Here is a 17,053-nt window from a genome sequence, read left to right on the forward strand (position 1 = left end):
TATAATTCATCCGGTAACAGGTCCCATAATATCCCACAGAAGGCAGTGGTGGGGCTCACCTCTTTTATGCTCTTCAGGACTTGCCCTCCCTGTAGCCTTGCTTATCTGCATATAGCTGACAGGGCCTCAGATCAGCCACAACTCAAGTTCCTACATTTTTTTCATGCCGGCTCCCTCAGACTGCGTTTAACTTTTATTTTTATTTTTTTTAAAGATTTTATTTATTTATTCACAAGAGACACAGAGAGACAGAGACAGAGGCAGAGGGAGAAGCAGGCTCCATGCAGAGAGCCCGATGTGGGACTCGATCCCAGGACTCCAGGATCACCCCCGGTCCGAAGGCAGGCGCTAAACAGCTGAGCCACCCAGGGATCCCCCTCCATTTAACTTTTATATATACATCGTGCCATCCTCTTTCCAAGCTGGCAACTGAAAGGGAGCAGCAAAAGAAAGACTGTGAAGAGACCAGCAGAGAGCAAAAATGACCACCAAGGAACTGAGGGTTGACAATAAGAGTGGACAGAGGTCAAATAGCAGGAAGAGCAAGTCCTAGCGTCAGAGCCGGGGTCTCTGATTTAGGAAGAATGGCTAGGTACACCTTGGCCCTTGGAGGGATTATCATTTTGATAATTGATGCCTTGCTGTAGTTGTGACCTTGAGTCATCCAGAAAAGGTTAAATTATGCTCCCTTGACTGTTTAGGAAGGCATGCGAGGAAGCCGTAACGTATTTTTAAAAGATTCCTGGCCAGATTGACTAAAAGTTTAAAAAGTGTGGATACTTAGGTAATAATATCACTACTCCTCTCAACAAGGTGAAATAAGTGGTGTTACCACCAACCACAGGTAAGGAAATGTAGTCCACACAGGGTTGGAAATTCGTCCAGGATCACTCACCCAGACTTGGCAGGAATGAGGTTTGCACTTTTGGATGACCTTGAGGCACAGGCGCTCGCTCAGTTTTACCCTGGGCTATTTCTTTCTTTTTACCCAATACTATTTCAAAAACTCTCTTAAAAATGTGGCTTTTTGGACGACCGTCTCCATGGGGGGTGAGGAGTGAGTCCAGGTTTTAATGTGTTTTATTTAGTACAGCAGAGACAGGTCCAACCCTAATTCAGCTCCACCCAGGTAGACTGCCAATTATCCCAAAGGGTACTTGTCTTAGTAGACACAAGAATGCTTTCAGTACATTTACATTTTAAGCATCTGCCTGGGTGCCACACAGCACTTTCAGAGGCCAGAAAATGACAGGGAGGAGCTGCAGTTTCAAACATCCCAGGCCTCTTTCCATCAAGAGCTTTGTTCCTTTATTTTGGTTTTGGATGCTGCTGGAAGGTGCTCTGGTGTGCAGTGTTGGTGCTGGTTGCTCCAGTCAGTCTCTAGGAGGCTGCGGCCCACCCCTGCCTAGGAACTCGGACCTGACTCCCTGTTCCACCATCCAGACCTGGCAAATGGTCATTGTACCATACTTGCCTCTCTCATTTATCATAGAGCTAGAATGGTACACATGCAATTGAAGCTCCTTTTTCTTGGGGAAACTTTTCTCTTTCCCTCCCTCCCCCAAAGTAACATTCTCCTTAAAGTAGTGTTTATTGTACCTTTGCATGTTTTTATACTTTTTACTTTTGTCTATAAACGTGTTGTTTTAATTTTGACATATATAACATCATATTCAGTGTGTTCTTGAATTTTTATCCAACATTGTTATCTAGATTTATTCATGTCGATATATTTAAATTTCATTTATTCCTTCAACTGTTGTGTGGTATCTATTGTATAATTATATCACAGTTTCTTTATCAATGGACATTTAGGTTGTTTCTAATTCTTTCGCCACTATAAATAATAATGTGTTGAATATCTGTGTGCCAGTCTTTTCTACTCAGCAGCGGTAGTAGTCAAGATACCATGAAACAGGGTCCCCAGATGATTTGTAACTAATTTAAGTTCTTAGCAGAAATTAGAGAACTCCTATTTCACTAACTTTAGATTGTGTCTTTCAATCTGGTAGGTATGAAATGGTATTAAATAAATTTAAAAAAATTTAAAAAAATTATTTAAAACAAGGTTTTTTTGTTTTGTTTTTTTTTTTTAAAGATTTTCTTCATTTATTCATGAGAGAGGCACAGACACAGGCAGAGGGAGAAGCAGGCTTCATGCAGGGAGCCCAATGTGGGACTCGATCCTGGGTTTCCAGGATTACAGCCTGGGCCGAAGGCAGACGCCAAACCGCTGAGCCACCTGGGCTGCCCTAAAACAAGGGTTTTTAAAAATTAACACTTTGTAGGTAGGGACAAGCACTTTTTTCCTGTTTATTGGCCAATCATGTTATTCTGAGTCTTTGCCCTTTACATTAATTAATTTTTTTTTTTAACTGGGTAATACATCCACATGATTCAAACTCCAAAAGAGAACAGAGTGAAAAGTTTCCCACCCGTGTTCTACAGCCCCCAGCTTCCGTGCCCACACTGCCCACACATGGTATAGCTTCTTGTGGACTTTTCCAGAGTTTTAATTGCCATTGCTTTGGCGTGCCTGAGTCCCTCAGTTAAGTATCTGAGTTCACTTTGGCTCAGGTCGCCTTCTCATGGGTCATGAGCTTGGCTCGCATCAGGCTCCATGGTCAGCAGGGAGTCTGCTTGAGATTCTCTTCCTCTCCTTCTACCCCCCACCCCCCACCACTTTTGTGCTTTCTCAGATTAAAAAATGTAATTGCCATTGCCTTTTTCTTGTTGATTTCTAGGAGTTAAAATATGTATGTTAAATAATCTTTTAGGTTATATTCATTACATGGAACTGTGGGGTGTCTTTACTAACATCATTTTTTCATAAGGAAATTTTAATTTAATGTCAGATTTACAAATCTTTTGTTTGTACTTTCTCTTGTTTAAGAAATCCTCTCCTACTCTGATTTTATAAATATTTTATATATTTTCTTGTAAATATAAGTTATGCTTCCCATGCTTACATTTTAAATTCACCTGGAATGTATTTTCTTTATAAGAAACTAGATCTCAACTCTGGCTCCACCACTAAAGCCTTATGAGGAACTTTAAAAAAGAAATTACTGATGTCAGAGTCTTGGTTTGATGTCAGATCAAACCAATAAAATAAAAATATCTTGGGGTGGGGCCCAGGCATGCTTATGAAATGGGCAGGTGACTTTTATGTCCAACCAAGGTGGAGAACCACTCAACCTTCTAAGACCAAACTGATTTTATTTTTTCCAGAGGAATAGCCAAACTTTCCAGTATTAGTTATCGATTAGTCTATACTTTCCCCAATTATTACTTTTAAGATTTGACTGATTGATTTATAACTTTGAGGTATATTTCACATCTCTTATAATTCATCCATGTCAACTGTTCAGTGGTTTTTAGTATATTTACAGAGTCGTGCAACCATTACCGCTATCTAATCCTAAAACATTTTTATCCTCCCACAAAGAAACCCTGTATCCATTAGCAGTCATTTCCCATTCTCCCCATCTCCCATCCCCACGCAACCATGAATCTTTCTCTGCATTTGCCTATTCTGGATATTTCACATAAATGAGTTCATAAGTATGTAATGTATTATGACTAGCTTCTTCCACTTAGTGTGATGATGTTTTCAAGAGTCATGCATGTTGTGGAATATTATCAGACCTTCATTCTTTCTTTTTATTGCCAAAAAATCCATCATATGGATAAACTGCATTTTATCTTTTCATCAGTTAATGGGCATTTGAACTCTTTCCACATTTTGGCTATTATGAATAATGCTTCTGTGAACAGTTATGTACAGCTTTTTGTACAGATGTATTTTTAATTTTCTTAGGCATACAATTTCCTGGACACATGGTAACTCTTTTTATTTTTATTTTTATTTTTATTTTATTTAATTTATTTTTTTCATGGTAACTCTTTTTGAGGAACTGCTAAATTGTTTTTCAAATAAGCCTCACTATTTTACATTCTTACCAGAAGTGTGCAAAGATTCTAATTTCTCCACATGCTCACTAACACTTGTTATTTAACACTGTTTAGATTTTAGCCATCCTAGTGGTATGAAGTGATATTGTGTGTGTGTGTGTGTTTTTAAATATTTTATTTATTCATTCATGAGAGAGAGAGAGAGAGGCAGAGACACAGGCAGAGGGAGAAGCAGGCTTCATGCAGGGAGCCCGATGTGGGACTCGATCCTGGGTCTCCAGGATCAGACCCTGGACTGAAGGCTGCGGCACTAAACTGCTGAGCCCCCCGGGCTGCCTTATTAAATGTGTGTGTGTGTGTGTGTGTGTGTGTGTGTGTGTGTGTGTGTGTGTGTTTTAAGTGTGGTTTTGATTGCAATTCCCTAGTGACTTATGATGTTGAGCATATTTTCATGTGCTTATTGGCCATTTGTATATCTTCTTTATAGAACTATCCAAATCTTTGCCTTTTTTTTTTTTTTTAAAGATTTTATTTATTCATGAGAGAGAGAGAGAGAGAGAGAGAGGCAGAGACACAGGCAGAGGGAGAAGGAGGCTTCTCGCAGGAGCCCGATGTAGGACTCTATCCCCAGACCTTGGGATCATACCCTGAGCAGAAGACAGACACTCAACCGCTGAGCCACCCAGGCGTCCCAGTCTTTGCCCATTTTTAAGTTGAGTTTTGTTACTATTGTTGTAAGGGTACCTTAGATGTTCTGGTTACAAGTTCATTGACAGATATATGATTTCCAACCATATTCTCCCATTTTGTGATTGGTCTTTCACTTTTTTTTTATGCAAAAGCTAAGGCAAAATGTATCATATACCCAAATGTAAGACCTAAAGCTATAAAACTCTTTTTTTTAAAAATAATTTTTTAACTTTTATTTATTTATGATAGTTACACACACACACACAGAGGCAGAGGGAGAAGCAGGTTCCATGCACCGGGAGCCTGACGTGGGATTCGATCCCAGGTCTCCAGGATCGCGCCCTGGGCCAAAGGCAGGCGCTAAACCGCTGCGCCACCCAGGGTTCCCTAAAACTATAAAACTCTTACAAGAAATCATAGGAGTAAACCTTGGTCAATTTGGATGAGCAATGGTTTCGTAAATATCAAAATTAGATACACCAAAACAAGTAGATAAACCAGATTTTATGTTTTTTTTTGTTTGTTTGTTTTTTTAGGATTTTATTTATTCATGAGAGACACACAGAGAGAGAGGCAGAGACATAGGCAGAGAGAGAAGCAGGCTCCATGCAGGGACCCTGATGCGGTACTCGATCCCAGGACCCCGGGATCATGACCTGGGTCGAAGGCATGTGCCCAACTGGTGAGCCACCCAGGTGTCCCAATAAACTAGATTTTATCAAAATTAAAAACTTTAGCATTCCAAAGGGCACCATCATGAAAGTAAAAAAAAAAAAAAAAAAAATTTTTAGTTCTTGAAGTACCAATTTGTTCAATCTTTTTACTCCCTTGTGGATGGTTTCTTTTGTTGTATAGTTAGTAATTTTATACTCAGCTCCTCTTCAGTGGTTGCAGGGAGTGTGGTGCTTAAAAGTAAGGTAGTTTAGAAGTTTGCACTTACTGGTGATGATGAGGTCTAGGACATATGATGAAATGTGTGGGTGGGTGGCAAGGTGGAGTAGAGGAAAGGACTTTTGGAAGGGTCTTCCCCCAGAACTTTGCATGTCTGCCTGATTCTTACATAGGACTCTGCTCAAGATTCACCTTCTCATAGTCTTTTTCTAAACCTCTCGACCAAATAACATCCTCATCTCCCACTCACTCTTCTTTCTTTTATTAAAGATTTTATTTTTATTTGGAGGAAAGAGAGAGCACAAGCAGGGGGAGGGGCAAAAGGAGAGGTATAAGCAGATTCCTTGCTGAGCAGGGAGCCAGATGTGGGCCCTGGAATCAAGACCTGAGCTGAAGGCAGATGCTTAACTGACTGAGCCACCCAGGCACTCCCCTGGCTTTTAAAAATATTTTATTTGTTAAAGAGAGAGTACCTGACTCTCTTTTCTCTGCTTTAATCTTCTTTATGACATTTATCACTATCTAGAAATACATTAGTCATTTGTCTACCTTTTGTGTCCTTCTCTATTGGAAGGTAAGCTCCTCAATGGCAAGGATTTGTCTTATGTATTGTGTTCTCACCACCTGGCACATGGTTTATACTGCCAATAAATGTTAGCGGGTTTGAGTAATCCTCTCTTCAGAAGGAAGTCATCTCAGCCTTGACTCTGCAGCTTTCAGCTAGCTGGGCTGGGTCTAAGCAGGCAGTAAAGAAGAGGTGAACAGCTTGGCTCTCCATTCCCAAACCTTTTTCTGAGCCTCCACTGGGGATGTCTTTTTTTTTCCTCTAAGAGCTCAGAAAATACCATCCACCTCATGTGCTTCATTTCAGCCTTTTTCTGGCATATTTTGCACAGCTTCCAAAATCGGCAGTAGGCATTTGAGTGTCAGAAAACCTGGAGGCAATAGGGTATACCGCCCCACCCCCCATCTGATTCTTACCTGTAGGAGGCTGTAATTGAGTTAAGAAGATAGAACCTTCACAGAAGACACTTTAGGTACTTGCCACTCATTGAGCTGCTCGCAGGTGAGTTCCTCTTGCTGTGACAGGGTATAAGGTCACATAAGAGAAAGGCAGCCTGTGTCCTGGTCCTTGGGCCATCCTCAATGGGCAATATAAACCATTCCTGGAAACTTCTAGAAGGGAATTATGAATTTCTAGGTGACTCCATTTTGCCCTCTTTCTGAGGTTGCCCCATAGTGTAAGAACTTGGTCTGAGCAAAGTGTTACTTGTACAACTTGAAGTGCCTGAGGGCACAAGGTGGGCTGAGGGAGTGCCATACACATCTCAAGCCCAACCATGGGAGGCAGTGTTGAGGAATGGTGAACTCTGGAAGCAGGGATTCCAGAAAACCACAGAGCTCTCCCTCCTACCTCCCTGTTTGGCCCTTGGGTAAGTGAACACATGGCTCTGGACCTTGGGGTTGTGAGGAGATTACATAGAGATTGTGTTCGGCACAATGGCTGGTGCACCCTAATAACACGCTCGTTGGTATTCCAATTTGGCATTTGGGGAGCCACTTGTACCTCAGTTTCCTGATCCCTAAAACAGGGATAATAATGCATGCTGCCCACCTGCCCCTTCCCTGTGCTCCTGGCTGTTATAAGGACAAGGGTTAATATCCTCAGGCTTTGAGGGCCTGGGGTGGGGGAGGAGCCACATAAATGGAGTATTGTTGTGCTGGTGAATGATCTGGCTTTGTTCAAGTGTCTTCAGTATTTGACTTCCTGCAGTTAGTGTCGCCTTGTGTTAATTGCTCAGATCTGCGCAGGTCCTCAGTGGGGCTGTGCTTACCTGCCAGACCGTGACCGGGTCCTCACCCAGAGGGGACCTGCTGAATTAGGGGGAGATGCCTCATTTCCTCCGTCAAGGGCCCCCCAGGAATCAGGAATGAAAGAAATGCAGAAAGTATGACCCACACGCGGAACTGGTTCTGAATAGGACATTTATTGGAGAGGTTTTGCAGGAGGCGGCGGGCACTTTAATTCCCGAGGCTGTTGGTGGCAGCTCGCTGCTCGCCCCAAGCCTGTTAACTGCTCGGCTGCCGGGGCTGGGAGGATGCAGCTCCCTGGCCCCAGGCGGCCCTGTCAGTGCTCCGATGGGAGCCCTTTTGAGGAAAGCGGTAGGTACCCGGCTGAGGCCAGGCCAGGGGGGCTCAAGGGGGCCTGCCGAGAACTCTCAGCTCTGGGCCTCCAGGCCTTTATAAACTCCCCTGCCAAACCTGGCCAGGCCCAGGTTTGGGGGCACAAGGTAGGTTTCTCCCTTGGGGGTCGGAAACTGAGGAACCCCATGGATGCAGGTATAGGAGAGCGGTTTCTTTTTCTCCTATCCTGCCCTGGTTTCTTCTAGTGGATTTGTCAGTTGTGGCTGAGTAAGAACAAGACAACCCTGTGTTTCTTTTTTGGAGGAGACTGTAGACAGTTCTGTTGGAGGGTTTTAGAGGGTCTCCTGGTATCTGAACATTCAGAGTTGGGTGGTTTAGAAAAGAGACTGCTGTTGGAGGGACCCAGCACAGAAGCACATACGCACTGGGAAAAGCAGAGTTAATCTCCTACTTCTTCCTGAAGTTTCTTTTTTCCCAGAATCCACAGAGGGTAGTTATTTTCGATAAAATCAAGTGGTGGCAGGTCAACAAACGAAAGGAAGCTCTCTCCCACCCTCCTTCACCCCGGATGGACGCTGCCAGGCAGGGGCTGTGCCCACCACTTCCGGAGCTCTGGGTCATAGGAGCAGGGAGACCAGGGGGCAGATTGCCACCTTGACTTGGCTATATTTTTTAACCTTGAATCAAGGCCTAGGTTTTCCAGGAGCGGAACTGCTGCCTGGGCTGTGCTGCTCTATACCACGTGTATCCCCTCACCCGAGAATCTGGGGTTTGGTGATAGCTGACCCTTCTGTCTGCATTCTGGTCTCTTAACCTCTCAATTAAGGGACAAAGTGCCTTTTCTCCCTCCTGGGAACTGGTTGGATGAGTTTCTTGGGCCTCTCTGGTTGAGGCCCCTTAGTAGGGAAGGTGAGGGACCTGGGGGGTGGAGGCAGGTGCTATGGGGTGGAGAGAGGGGCTGTCTGGGCTCTGGGAGAGGAAGCGAATGAGGCCTTGCTGTCCGAAGGGCTGGCTGCCTTTGAGAGTTGACACTTGTGGGAATCTATTGCCTGCCTTCTAAAGGAAAATCCACTTTCCTAACTTCTCTGGGTTCAGGCATCAGGTCCAAGATCAGCATCCAGGGCAAATATGGGGCCGGGGGTGGGGGGCTTCGGAGCACTTTTGCTGTAGTGCCCAAGAAAGGGGAAGGGAAGGTGGATTGATGGATGGCAGTATGGCAGCAGATCACAGAAGGGGGCTGCTCACGTTAATGTACTTTTCTGGGTCTGGATGGTCATGCTTAGAATTAGAGAGGAAGTTGCATTTGGGGGAGCCACCCTGTTGGCAGCCTTGCCAACTAGTTCCGATTTGCTTGGGGAGAGAAAGTGAGGATTTGAGGAGGGAAGAAAGCCCTCAGGTGGTGAGATGTACTCTGACCAACTCCCAGCCCGGTAGAGAGCCTCTGGCCTGGAATCCCAGGCCAAAATGGGACATTTTGTTCCAATGATGCCCCCACGTCTCAAGTTTTCTAGAGTCTCTGATCTCTCCCTGCTTTCAGAAGCATGTAATTTACACAGAGCTTTGTTTCTTCACCTTTCTTGGGTCCGCATTGCTCCCGCCCGCCACACAAGGGTTGGAATAGGTCTCCCTCTTTCTAGCAGAGGTTTCTCTGGGTCATTCTCTTTCTCCTCCCTGATGCGCTCTGTGAATAGTCCGCGCCTTCCAGGGCCTGTTGATTCTTCCTGACCATTCTTTGGCCATAGGGACACAGGCTACCATAGCCCCACGTGCTGTTTGTGCCTTTTTAGGGCCATCCTTACACCTCATTTCCTAGAGTCTCAGTAGGTGTGGCTCGGGCATGTCCTTTCCCACAAAGCCACTGCCGATGCATCCTCCAGTCTGTCCGATTCCTTCCAGCCTGGCTTCTTGCTGCCAGCTGCCCTAAGTCCTTTGAAGGTCCAGGTCCTTTTGGGACTCAGCTCTCCCATGCTGCTGCCTTTGCATCAGGGGCCTTCCGTCTCTTCTTCACTTGGCAAGTAAAAGCCAGTTCATCCCTCAAGGCACATCTGAAATATCGCCTCTTTTAAAGCTGTCCAGGACCCCCAGGTTGTACCAGCTACTCCTTCTGTTAGCACAGTTGATGTATTCGTACCTTCTACACCAGGACTCAAGGCATTGCCTTATGCATGATGTGTTTATATGGCTGTTTTTCCTTCTAGAATTCGGTTCCTCAAAGACCAAGAGACAATGTCTTATTCATTTTAGCATTGTGTTCAGAAGCGTGGAATGAATTGCCGAACTGGAGGCAGTCTTGAACTCCCATACTGTTCACGACCCCATTCTTTACCTCCTTTTGTTATTGGGGCACTTGTCTTGCTTCTCCTGATAGAGGATCAGCTCTTGAGAGCTGGCTGTGTGTGTGATTCATCTCTGTCTCCCACAAGGCTGCCACAGTGTCTGTGCAAAGTGAGTGCTTGAAAATACTTGTCCAGTGAATTCTGAAGCTCACAACTTAGGAAGGGCAGGGACTGTTATCCCTAAATGAGAGGGTAGACGTTGTGGCACAAATTGCTCACTGGCTTGTTCCTTTATCATCCAGCTGTTTGGGAGCAGAACTGGGGCTGGTTTTGAGCAGTGCTGGCTGGAGTCTCTGGGCTCATTCATACACATTTTGTTGCTCTCTCCCTCTTTGATAATCCCTGCAATTTATTTATTTTTTATTAAAAGATTTTATTTATTTATTCATGAGAAACAGAGAGAGAGGTAGAGACACAGGCAGAGGGAGAAGCAGGCCCCATGCAGGGAGCCTGATGCAGGACTCGATCCCGGGTCTCCAGGATCAGGCCCCGGGCCGAAGGCGACATTAAACCGCTGAGCCACCAGGCTGCCCTTCCCTGTGATTTAGGACATGGGTGAACAGCAAGGCTTTTCCTAGTACCTTGTGTTTTTGTCGTATGTCCTAGATCTTCACATGTGCACTTTGAAGCTGGATTTAATTTTTTCTTTAAAACCGAAGAGCTAGGGCAGCCTGGGTCGCTCAGTGGTTTAGCACCACCTTCAGCCCAGCACATGATCCTGGAGACCCAGGATCGAGTCCCACATCGGGCTCCCTGCATGGAGCCTGCTTTTCCCTCTGCCTGTCTCTGCCCCCCCCCCCTCTCTGTGTGTGTGTGTGTGTGTGTGTGTGTGTGTCTCTCATGAATAAATAAAGAAAATCTTTTAAAAAAACAAAAACAAACCAAAGAGCCAGTGTTAAGGGTGGTTTTTACTGATCACTTATTTTTGCTTTTGCCACTTTGCATTTCCTTAAGTTCTGTTCCTGCTTAAGCCTGTTGTCTTCCATGCTTCTGCTCCTCTTTAGCTCCTAGCAGTACATGCTGTCTTTCCCTGCGGAACCCTGAGGCCTGTGCCTTGCCTGCTACAGCAAAGGGCTCTGACTCACTTATACTTCATCTTTTGGTTTGCCTTTCTCTTGGGCATGGATATCAGACTGTGTTCCTTTCCAGCTGAATTGCTTTATATTTTCCCATATAAGATCATGGTTTGAATGGATGTTGGGATTATAGATGGTGGGGGAGGATTAGGTCATGCTAGTTCACCAAGTTTAGTACTTTTATCTTTATTATTAATTTGAGATGTGGGTAAACATTTTAGGCACAAATCAGAAAAAAAAATCTGTCCCAGTGCTCGTGAACAAATAGTAATTAATCTATCCATACTTGTCATCCTACCACTCACGGTGGGTTTACTTTGCGTCATACATGGTACGGATTGCTCTTTCTTCTCACTCTTGAAGACCAGGGAGGTTGGTGCTTTTGTTCTCCTTTTGCAGATGAGGAACTTGAAGCTCAGTCTGGTCAAGTGGCTTGCCCAAGGCCACACGGGCCCATAAAGCCGAGGTGCTGGGTTTCAGACCAGGTGTACCTGACTCCAGAGCTTGTGAATCCATTTAGTGCCAGTAACCTCTGCTCTGTGGACTCCTGTGCATACATGTGCCTGCATAGTGTCTCCTCCTCTGCTGGGGACTCAGAGGGACCTAGTGGGACCCCTCTGCTCCTACTTGCTTCAAGCTAAGATTCTCTCCAGTGCCCTTAAATGTGATGCAACAGTAAATGCTGCAACTGTGAAAGATGTGGCTTGCATTTCCTCCCTGCCCCCACCCCAGCCTAGAGGCCTCAAAACCAACAGCCCCTGCCCCAGGGGCAGGGACAGCAAGATGGCTGATTTGCAGGGCGAGGTTCCTGAAGTTTTCTGGTAAGGAGTTGAGGTCCTGTGAGCCTTTTTGGCCTAGCGATGAGAGAATTGGGGCCTCTAGGAGCACAGAATCTGTCAGTGATTTCTAGCACTGGCTTTAGCTGCTCCATCTTCTGGGGACATTGTGTCATTTCTCTGCTTAGTGACCAGTTGTGCTGGGAGCCACGTTCACCTACACTGGCTGTGAGCAATGGCAGTTTCTAATCAACAGTAATTGCTGTCATTTGCCTTCAGTATGTATATGAAACTTCTGGTAGACAGCTTTTCCTGGGATTTTTATAGGGGGATCTTACTGTAGTCTCTTCTCTGAATTCCAAAGTGATTCCTTGGCCACTTTTTTCCCTTCCTCTCAATTTTTTGTGGCTGGTCACTTGATAGGTGGCATGATGGCAAGGCAGCTCTGCTCTGCTCTAGTCCATTGTCTGGGGCCAAGTAGGACAGGACTCTTTGGGTGAATGAGCAGTCACTGCTCCTGGGTATCTCAGCAGATTGGAAACTTGCTGGAAGTGACTAATGTGGAAACTCATTAGTCTAGGAGGAAACTGGCTCAGCCCTTGATTTTGACCCTATTTATCTTTCACCTGACTATGGGACCAGTGAGAGGTCCTTCAGCACAATTCTGCAGACCTCCCACAGGTGTTTATTGAGCACCTAGTATGTGCATTGCTCTCTGAGGGGTGAAAGAAGGGTACAGGGAAGCAGGCCCAGTCCCATTGACTTTTACCGTCTAGTCCAGAAGAAAAGCATGCATGTACAATCAATCCCCCAAGGATCAGCACTGTAAGTGATACTCAAGGTCACTAGAGTGAAAAGAAGTGTATTAGTGTCCTATGGCTGCTGTAACAAACCCCACAAACTTAGTGGCTCGAAACAACACATATTATCTTACAGTTCTGGAGGTGAGAACACAGGACCGTGTTCCTTCTGGAAGCTCCAGGGGGAGCATAGGTTTCCTCACCCATTCCAGCCTCCTGAGGCTCTCCAGACCCTGTGGCTGCTGATTCCTTTCCTCTGCAAAGCCAGCAGCCAGTCAGTCTTTCTTTCTTTCTTTCTTTCTTTCTTTCTTCTTTTTTTTTTTTTTTTAAGATTTTATTTATTTATTCATGAGAGACACAGGAGGCGGGGTGGCGGGTGGCAGGCAGAAACATAGGCAGAGGGAGACACAGGCTCCATGCAGGGAGCCTGATATGGGACTCGATCCCAGGACTCCAGGATCATGCCCTGGGCTAAAGGCAGGCACCAAACTGCTGAGCCACCCAGGGAGCCCAACCAGCAGTCTTTCTGTCTGTCCCTCTGCTTTTGCTGTCACATCAGCTCCTGAATACCGCATCCCTCCTGTCAGGACCCTAGTGATTACATCAGCCCCCACCCCAGGTAACTAGGGTAATCTCCCCATCTCTAGAGCCTCAGCTTGGTCACATCTGCAAAGTCTCTTTTGCCAGATAAAACAGCCTCCATAGGTTCCTTATATCCAGGGATTAGGATGTGCTCATTCTTTGAAGTGGGGGCAAAGTCACACGTAGTGTGTGTGTTGGATTCGCTGAAAGTGGTGGAGGAGGCCTTTCTGAAGAAGATGATTTGACCAAACTTGTGTAGGGAGGGAGAGTCTGGGACACATCCCAGGTATGGGAAACCACATGAGCAAATATTGTGGCTGTGGGGTGGTGGGAACAGTGAGGTGTAGACGAGGGGTCCTCCCATTGAGACAAGATGCCAGGGGCTTTCCTTCCCTTCCAGGGCCAGGCTGAGGAAGTTTTCTGGACTTCAGTCTGTAGACACAGACATCCTCTCAGAATTCAGGTGGGAAGACTCCACTGGCAGCCACAAGCCCTTTCCTTCTTGGCAGCTGAAATCCTGCTTCAAAGACCCAGATGCAATTGGTGGCCCCTGCTGTTCCGGGGTGATGGGAAAAGGAATTCACAAGGGAAAATAAATTCAGAAGGGGAAATGAGTTTGAGCCAGCTGGCCTGGCTTTGTGGCCCAGAAACCCTGGTCACACTATTTGCACGGCCTCTGTGACAGTCACGTTGCTTACATTGAACGCATCCAACACAGTCACTCCCAAGGGAGCCTTTCCTTGTCCTTTCTTAGGATGCTTAGAGCCCCCAAGTCTCTGGGGACGGCTGGAAGGGCCGGAGTAAGGAAGCTGCTCCAGGAAGGGGCAAAGGGCCAGACCCTCTCAGGGATCCTCCTGTCCTCCGGAAAGCCTCCAGGGCTGTGGTGAAAGATGTCCTGCTGGTGTGGCCCAGGGAGAGCGGCAAGAAGAGACAGGCAAAGAGCCGGGCGTGGGGCGGCTGTGGGTGACGGCACAGCTGAGTGAGCTCAGCACCCCTGTTTGAGATCGGTCTGGCGGTTCACCTTGCTCCTGTTGTGCTTCTCTGGAGAAGCTGTAGCTCTTCTCTGTTGCTTCCTCCTGGTACCATCTCTGAGGAGTTCCTGACTGGGGACTTGGGCCATCGTTCAGGAGGAAGGTCAAAGGTGGCTGGCTGCCCAGGTTTGGAGAGCCTTTGGAACGGGTAGGGGGTGTAGTTGAGTGATGAAAGAAGCCCCTGGGGAGGCGTGCCGGGCTGGCAGACGTTGGCGCAGTTGCCTTTGGGAGAGCCCCCCCTCCTCTCCTGGCCTCCTCTGGGACAGGTGTGTCGGGCTTCCGCTTCTTGGGTGTGGGGTGAGGAGCGGAAGGTGAAAGGATGACATCAGCCTCCTCCGCAGCCAGCCTCTCTGAAGCAAGTGTTTTCTGGGGCGTCTCCAGAGCTGGCCTGCACAGAGGGTTGTCCAGCAAGTGCCCCCCTCCTTCTCCTGCCTTCTCAGCCCACTGGCCAGGGAGGGAGGGCCAGAAGGGAATGTTACTGAGTCCTGGGATTCCCCAGGACCAGAAAAGGAGAAGTTCTCCAGAAGGTTCTAGGTGAGTGCCCCTGTGGGACCATCTCTTTCTTTTTTCTCTTCTCTTCTCTCTTCTCTTCTCCTCTTCTCCTCTTCTCTTCTTCATTCTTCCTTCCTTCCCATGCTCAACATGGGGCTTGAACTCAAGACCCTGAGATCAAGACCTAAGCTGAGATCAAGAGTTGGCTGCTTAGGGACCCCTGAGTGGCTCAGCGGTTGAGCACCTGCCTTTGACCCAGGGCGTGATCCTGGAGACCTAGGATCAAGTCCCACATCAGGCTCCCTGCATGGAGCCTTCTTCTCTCTCTGCCTATGTTTCTCTCTCTCTCTCTCTCTCTCATGAATAAATAAATAAAATATTAAAAAAAAAAGTTGGCTGCTTAACTGTCTGAGCCACCAAAGTGCCCCTGGGACCATCTTTTCTGAAGTTGGGGGTGGGGGAGCAGGGTCCTTTTGCATCAGTGACCAGAGGCCTGAGGACAGAACATGGGGACTATGAGTTTTGTCTTTTTTTTTTTCTGTTGGAGGCAGGGGTATGGATTAGATGGGGACATGGTGCTGAGGCTTAGTGAGGAGGAGAAGGACTTGGGACTTGACCCCAGTCAGCTGTGCTGGGAACCCAAGGGACATGTTGCAGCCTGCCTCCCTGTCTGGGTACATTCAGGGAAGGTCCTCAAAAGGGAGGGCCGATAACCTGGGGAGGTGTAGGTGGAGGAAGGGTGCAAACTGTGCTTAAATTTAGAGAGATTATATATATATATATATATATATATATATATATATATATATATATATATATAACATTCCCTTCTGGCCCTCCCTCCCTGGCCAGTGGGCTGAGAAGGCAGGAGAAGGAGGGGGGCACTTTTATATATATATAAAAGAAACATTTCTCTCCTGCCTCCCCTACCTCCCCTGCCCCACCCCCCCCCCACCCCCCACCATGTGTGTCTGAGCCACTTCTTGGCTCCATCAAAAAGAAAGGCTTAGGGGACCTTCACAGGTGTGGGACTGGAGATACAACGTTTTCTAGAAGACTGATTCACTGATTGATGATTGGACTGACTCATGTTGAGAGATAGAAGAGGTCATGGTTAGGGGAGACTTTGGGAACTTGGAGACTGGGTGTGGTAGGAGGAGGTGGGCGTGGGCATGTGGCTTGGGGCTTTGGCCGCTCTGCCTGTCTCCTTTAGGCTCCCACGTCCTCAGCAGACTGTGTCTCCCAGATGAATTTAAAGACCTGAGTTCTTGCCTGCAGCCCCGGGTGTGATCCTGGAGACCCGGGATCGAATCCCATGTCGGGCTTCCTGCATGGAGCCTGCTTCTCCCTCTGCCTGTGTCTCTGCCCTCTCTCTCTCTCTCTCTCTCTCTCTCTCTGAAAAAAAAAAAAAAAAGTTTGAATATTTAAAAAAAAAAAAATAAAGACCTGAGTTCTAATCTTGGCTCTCGGGTGATAGTAGAGAGGAAGGAGAGCTTGCCTCTGGCCCAGGACATGTGGGCAGGGTCTTGTGCTGTCTTTCTGGGAGTTTGAGCTACACACACAGTAATGGTTGGGATCAGGCTTTCAGAACCAAAATGCATTCTGATTGGGTGTGATGACTCTATTAAAACCCACTCCTGTGCTCTGCCTTGTTTGCTCTCACTGCCCCACATGCTTGTCCCCCTTCTTTTCTGGGTCTTTGTGTTCTTTTCCAGCAAGCCTCCTGTCCTAGAGAGCTTTCTGACCCTGGGTCTCCTGGTCCCTGCAGAGCTTGTCTTATGTGAGGAATTATAGTCACATCCTGGGGACCTCAATGACCTCATGCTTTTTTCCTTTTCTGTGACCTGCCATCCTTTGACTTGGAATTTGTATTTTACCGTATTGTTCCAAAAGGAGGGTAAGTGGCCAGAGCTCACAGAGTAGCAGGTCTAGAAGTAGCTGTAAAGAATCTTAACTTTCATTCCTTTACCTGCATGGCCTTTGTACGGTAAATGAAGTGTCTTGTTAAAAGCCCTGATCTTTCAAGCCTTAATAAGTACCCCACGGGTAGCATCCAGTGTGTGACTAATCATTTGCCTGTGGGCCTGGCTTGTGTGAAATCCATTAGGGAGACGGCGGGCAGGGGCAGGGGAGAGGCAACACTAGAGCCTAAGTTCACATCCAGGCTCTGCCACATGCTATTTCTGTGGCCTCAAGTTTCTGTGTCTGTAAAATCGGGGTAATAATGGTGCTGTGTTCAGAGCCGTGTTAGGTCAAAGAGGCTTGCTGCGTCTGCAGCACTTAGAACGCTTCAGCTGTCGGCTGGTATGCTTCATCTCC

General features: G+C 46.7%; 1 protein-coding gene across 18 annotated transcripts in view; it reads left to right on the forward strand.

Moving 5' to 3' along the window:
- The window catches only part of PLEKHG3 (pleckstrin homology and RhoGEF domain containing G3), an 84,877-nt gene that overhangs the window by 48,841 nt on the left and 18,983 nt on the right, over positions 1–17,053 (forward strand). For 9 of the 18 annotated variants that reach the window (XM_072762605.1, XM_026008374.2, XM_072762607.1 and 6 more), the window contains exon 1: positions 7,492–7,659. The exons of the other annotated variants lie outside the window; for them this stretch is intronic. In XM_072762605.1, coding sequence (XP_072618706.1) covers positions 7,636–7,659 — 24 coding nt within the window. In that variant the 5' untranslated portion in view covers positions 7,492–7,635. Of the gene's footprint in view, positions 1–7,491; positions 7,660–17,053 lie in introns of those variants that run through there. 18 annotated transcript variants of the gene reach the window in all.

This window comes from Vulpes vulpes, chromosome 6, assembly GCF_048418805.1.
Source record: "Vulpes vulpes isolate BD-2025 chromosome 6, VulVul3, whole genome shotgun sequence".
NCBI classification, from domain to species: domain Eukaryota; kingdom Metazoa; phylum Chordata; class Mammalia; order Carnivora; family Canidae; genus Vulpes; species Vulpes vulpes.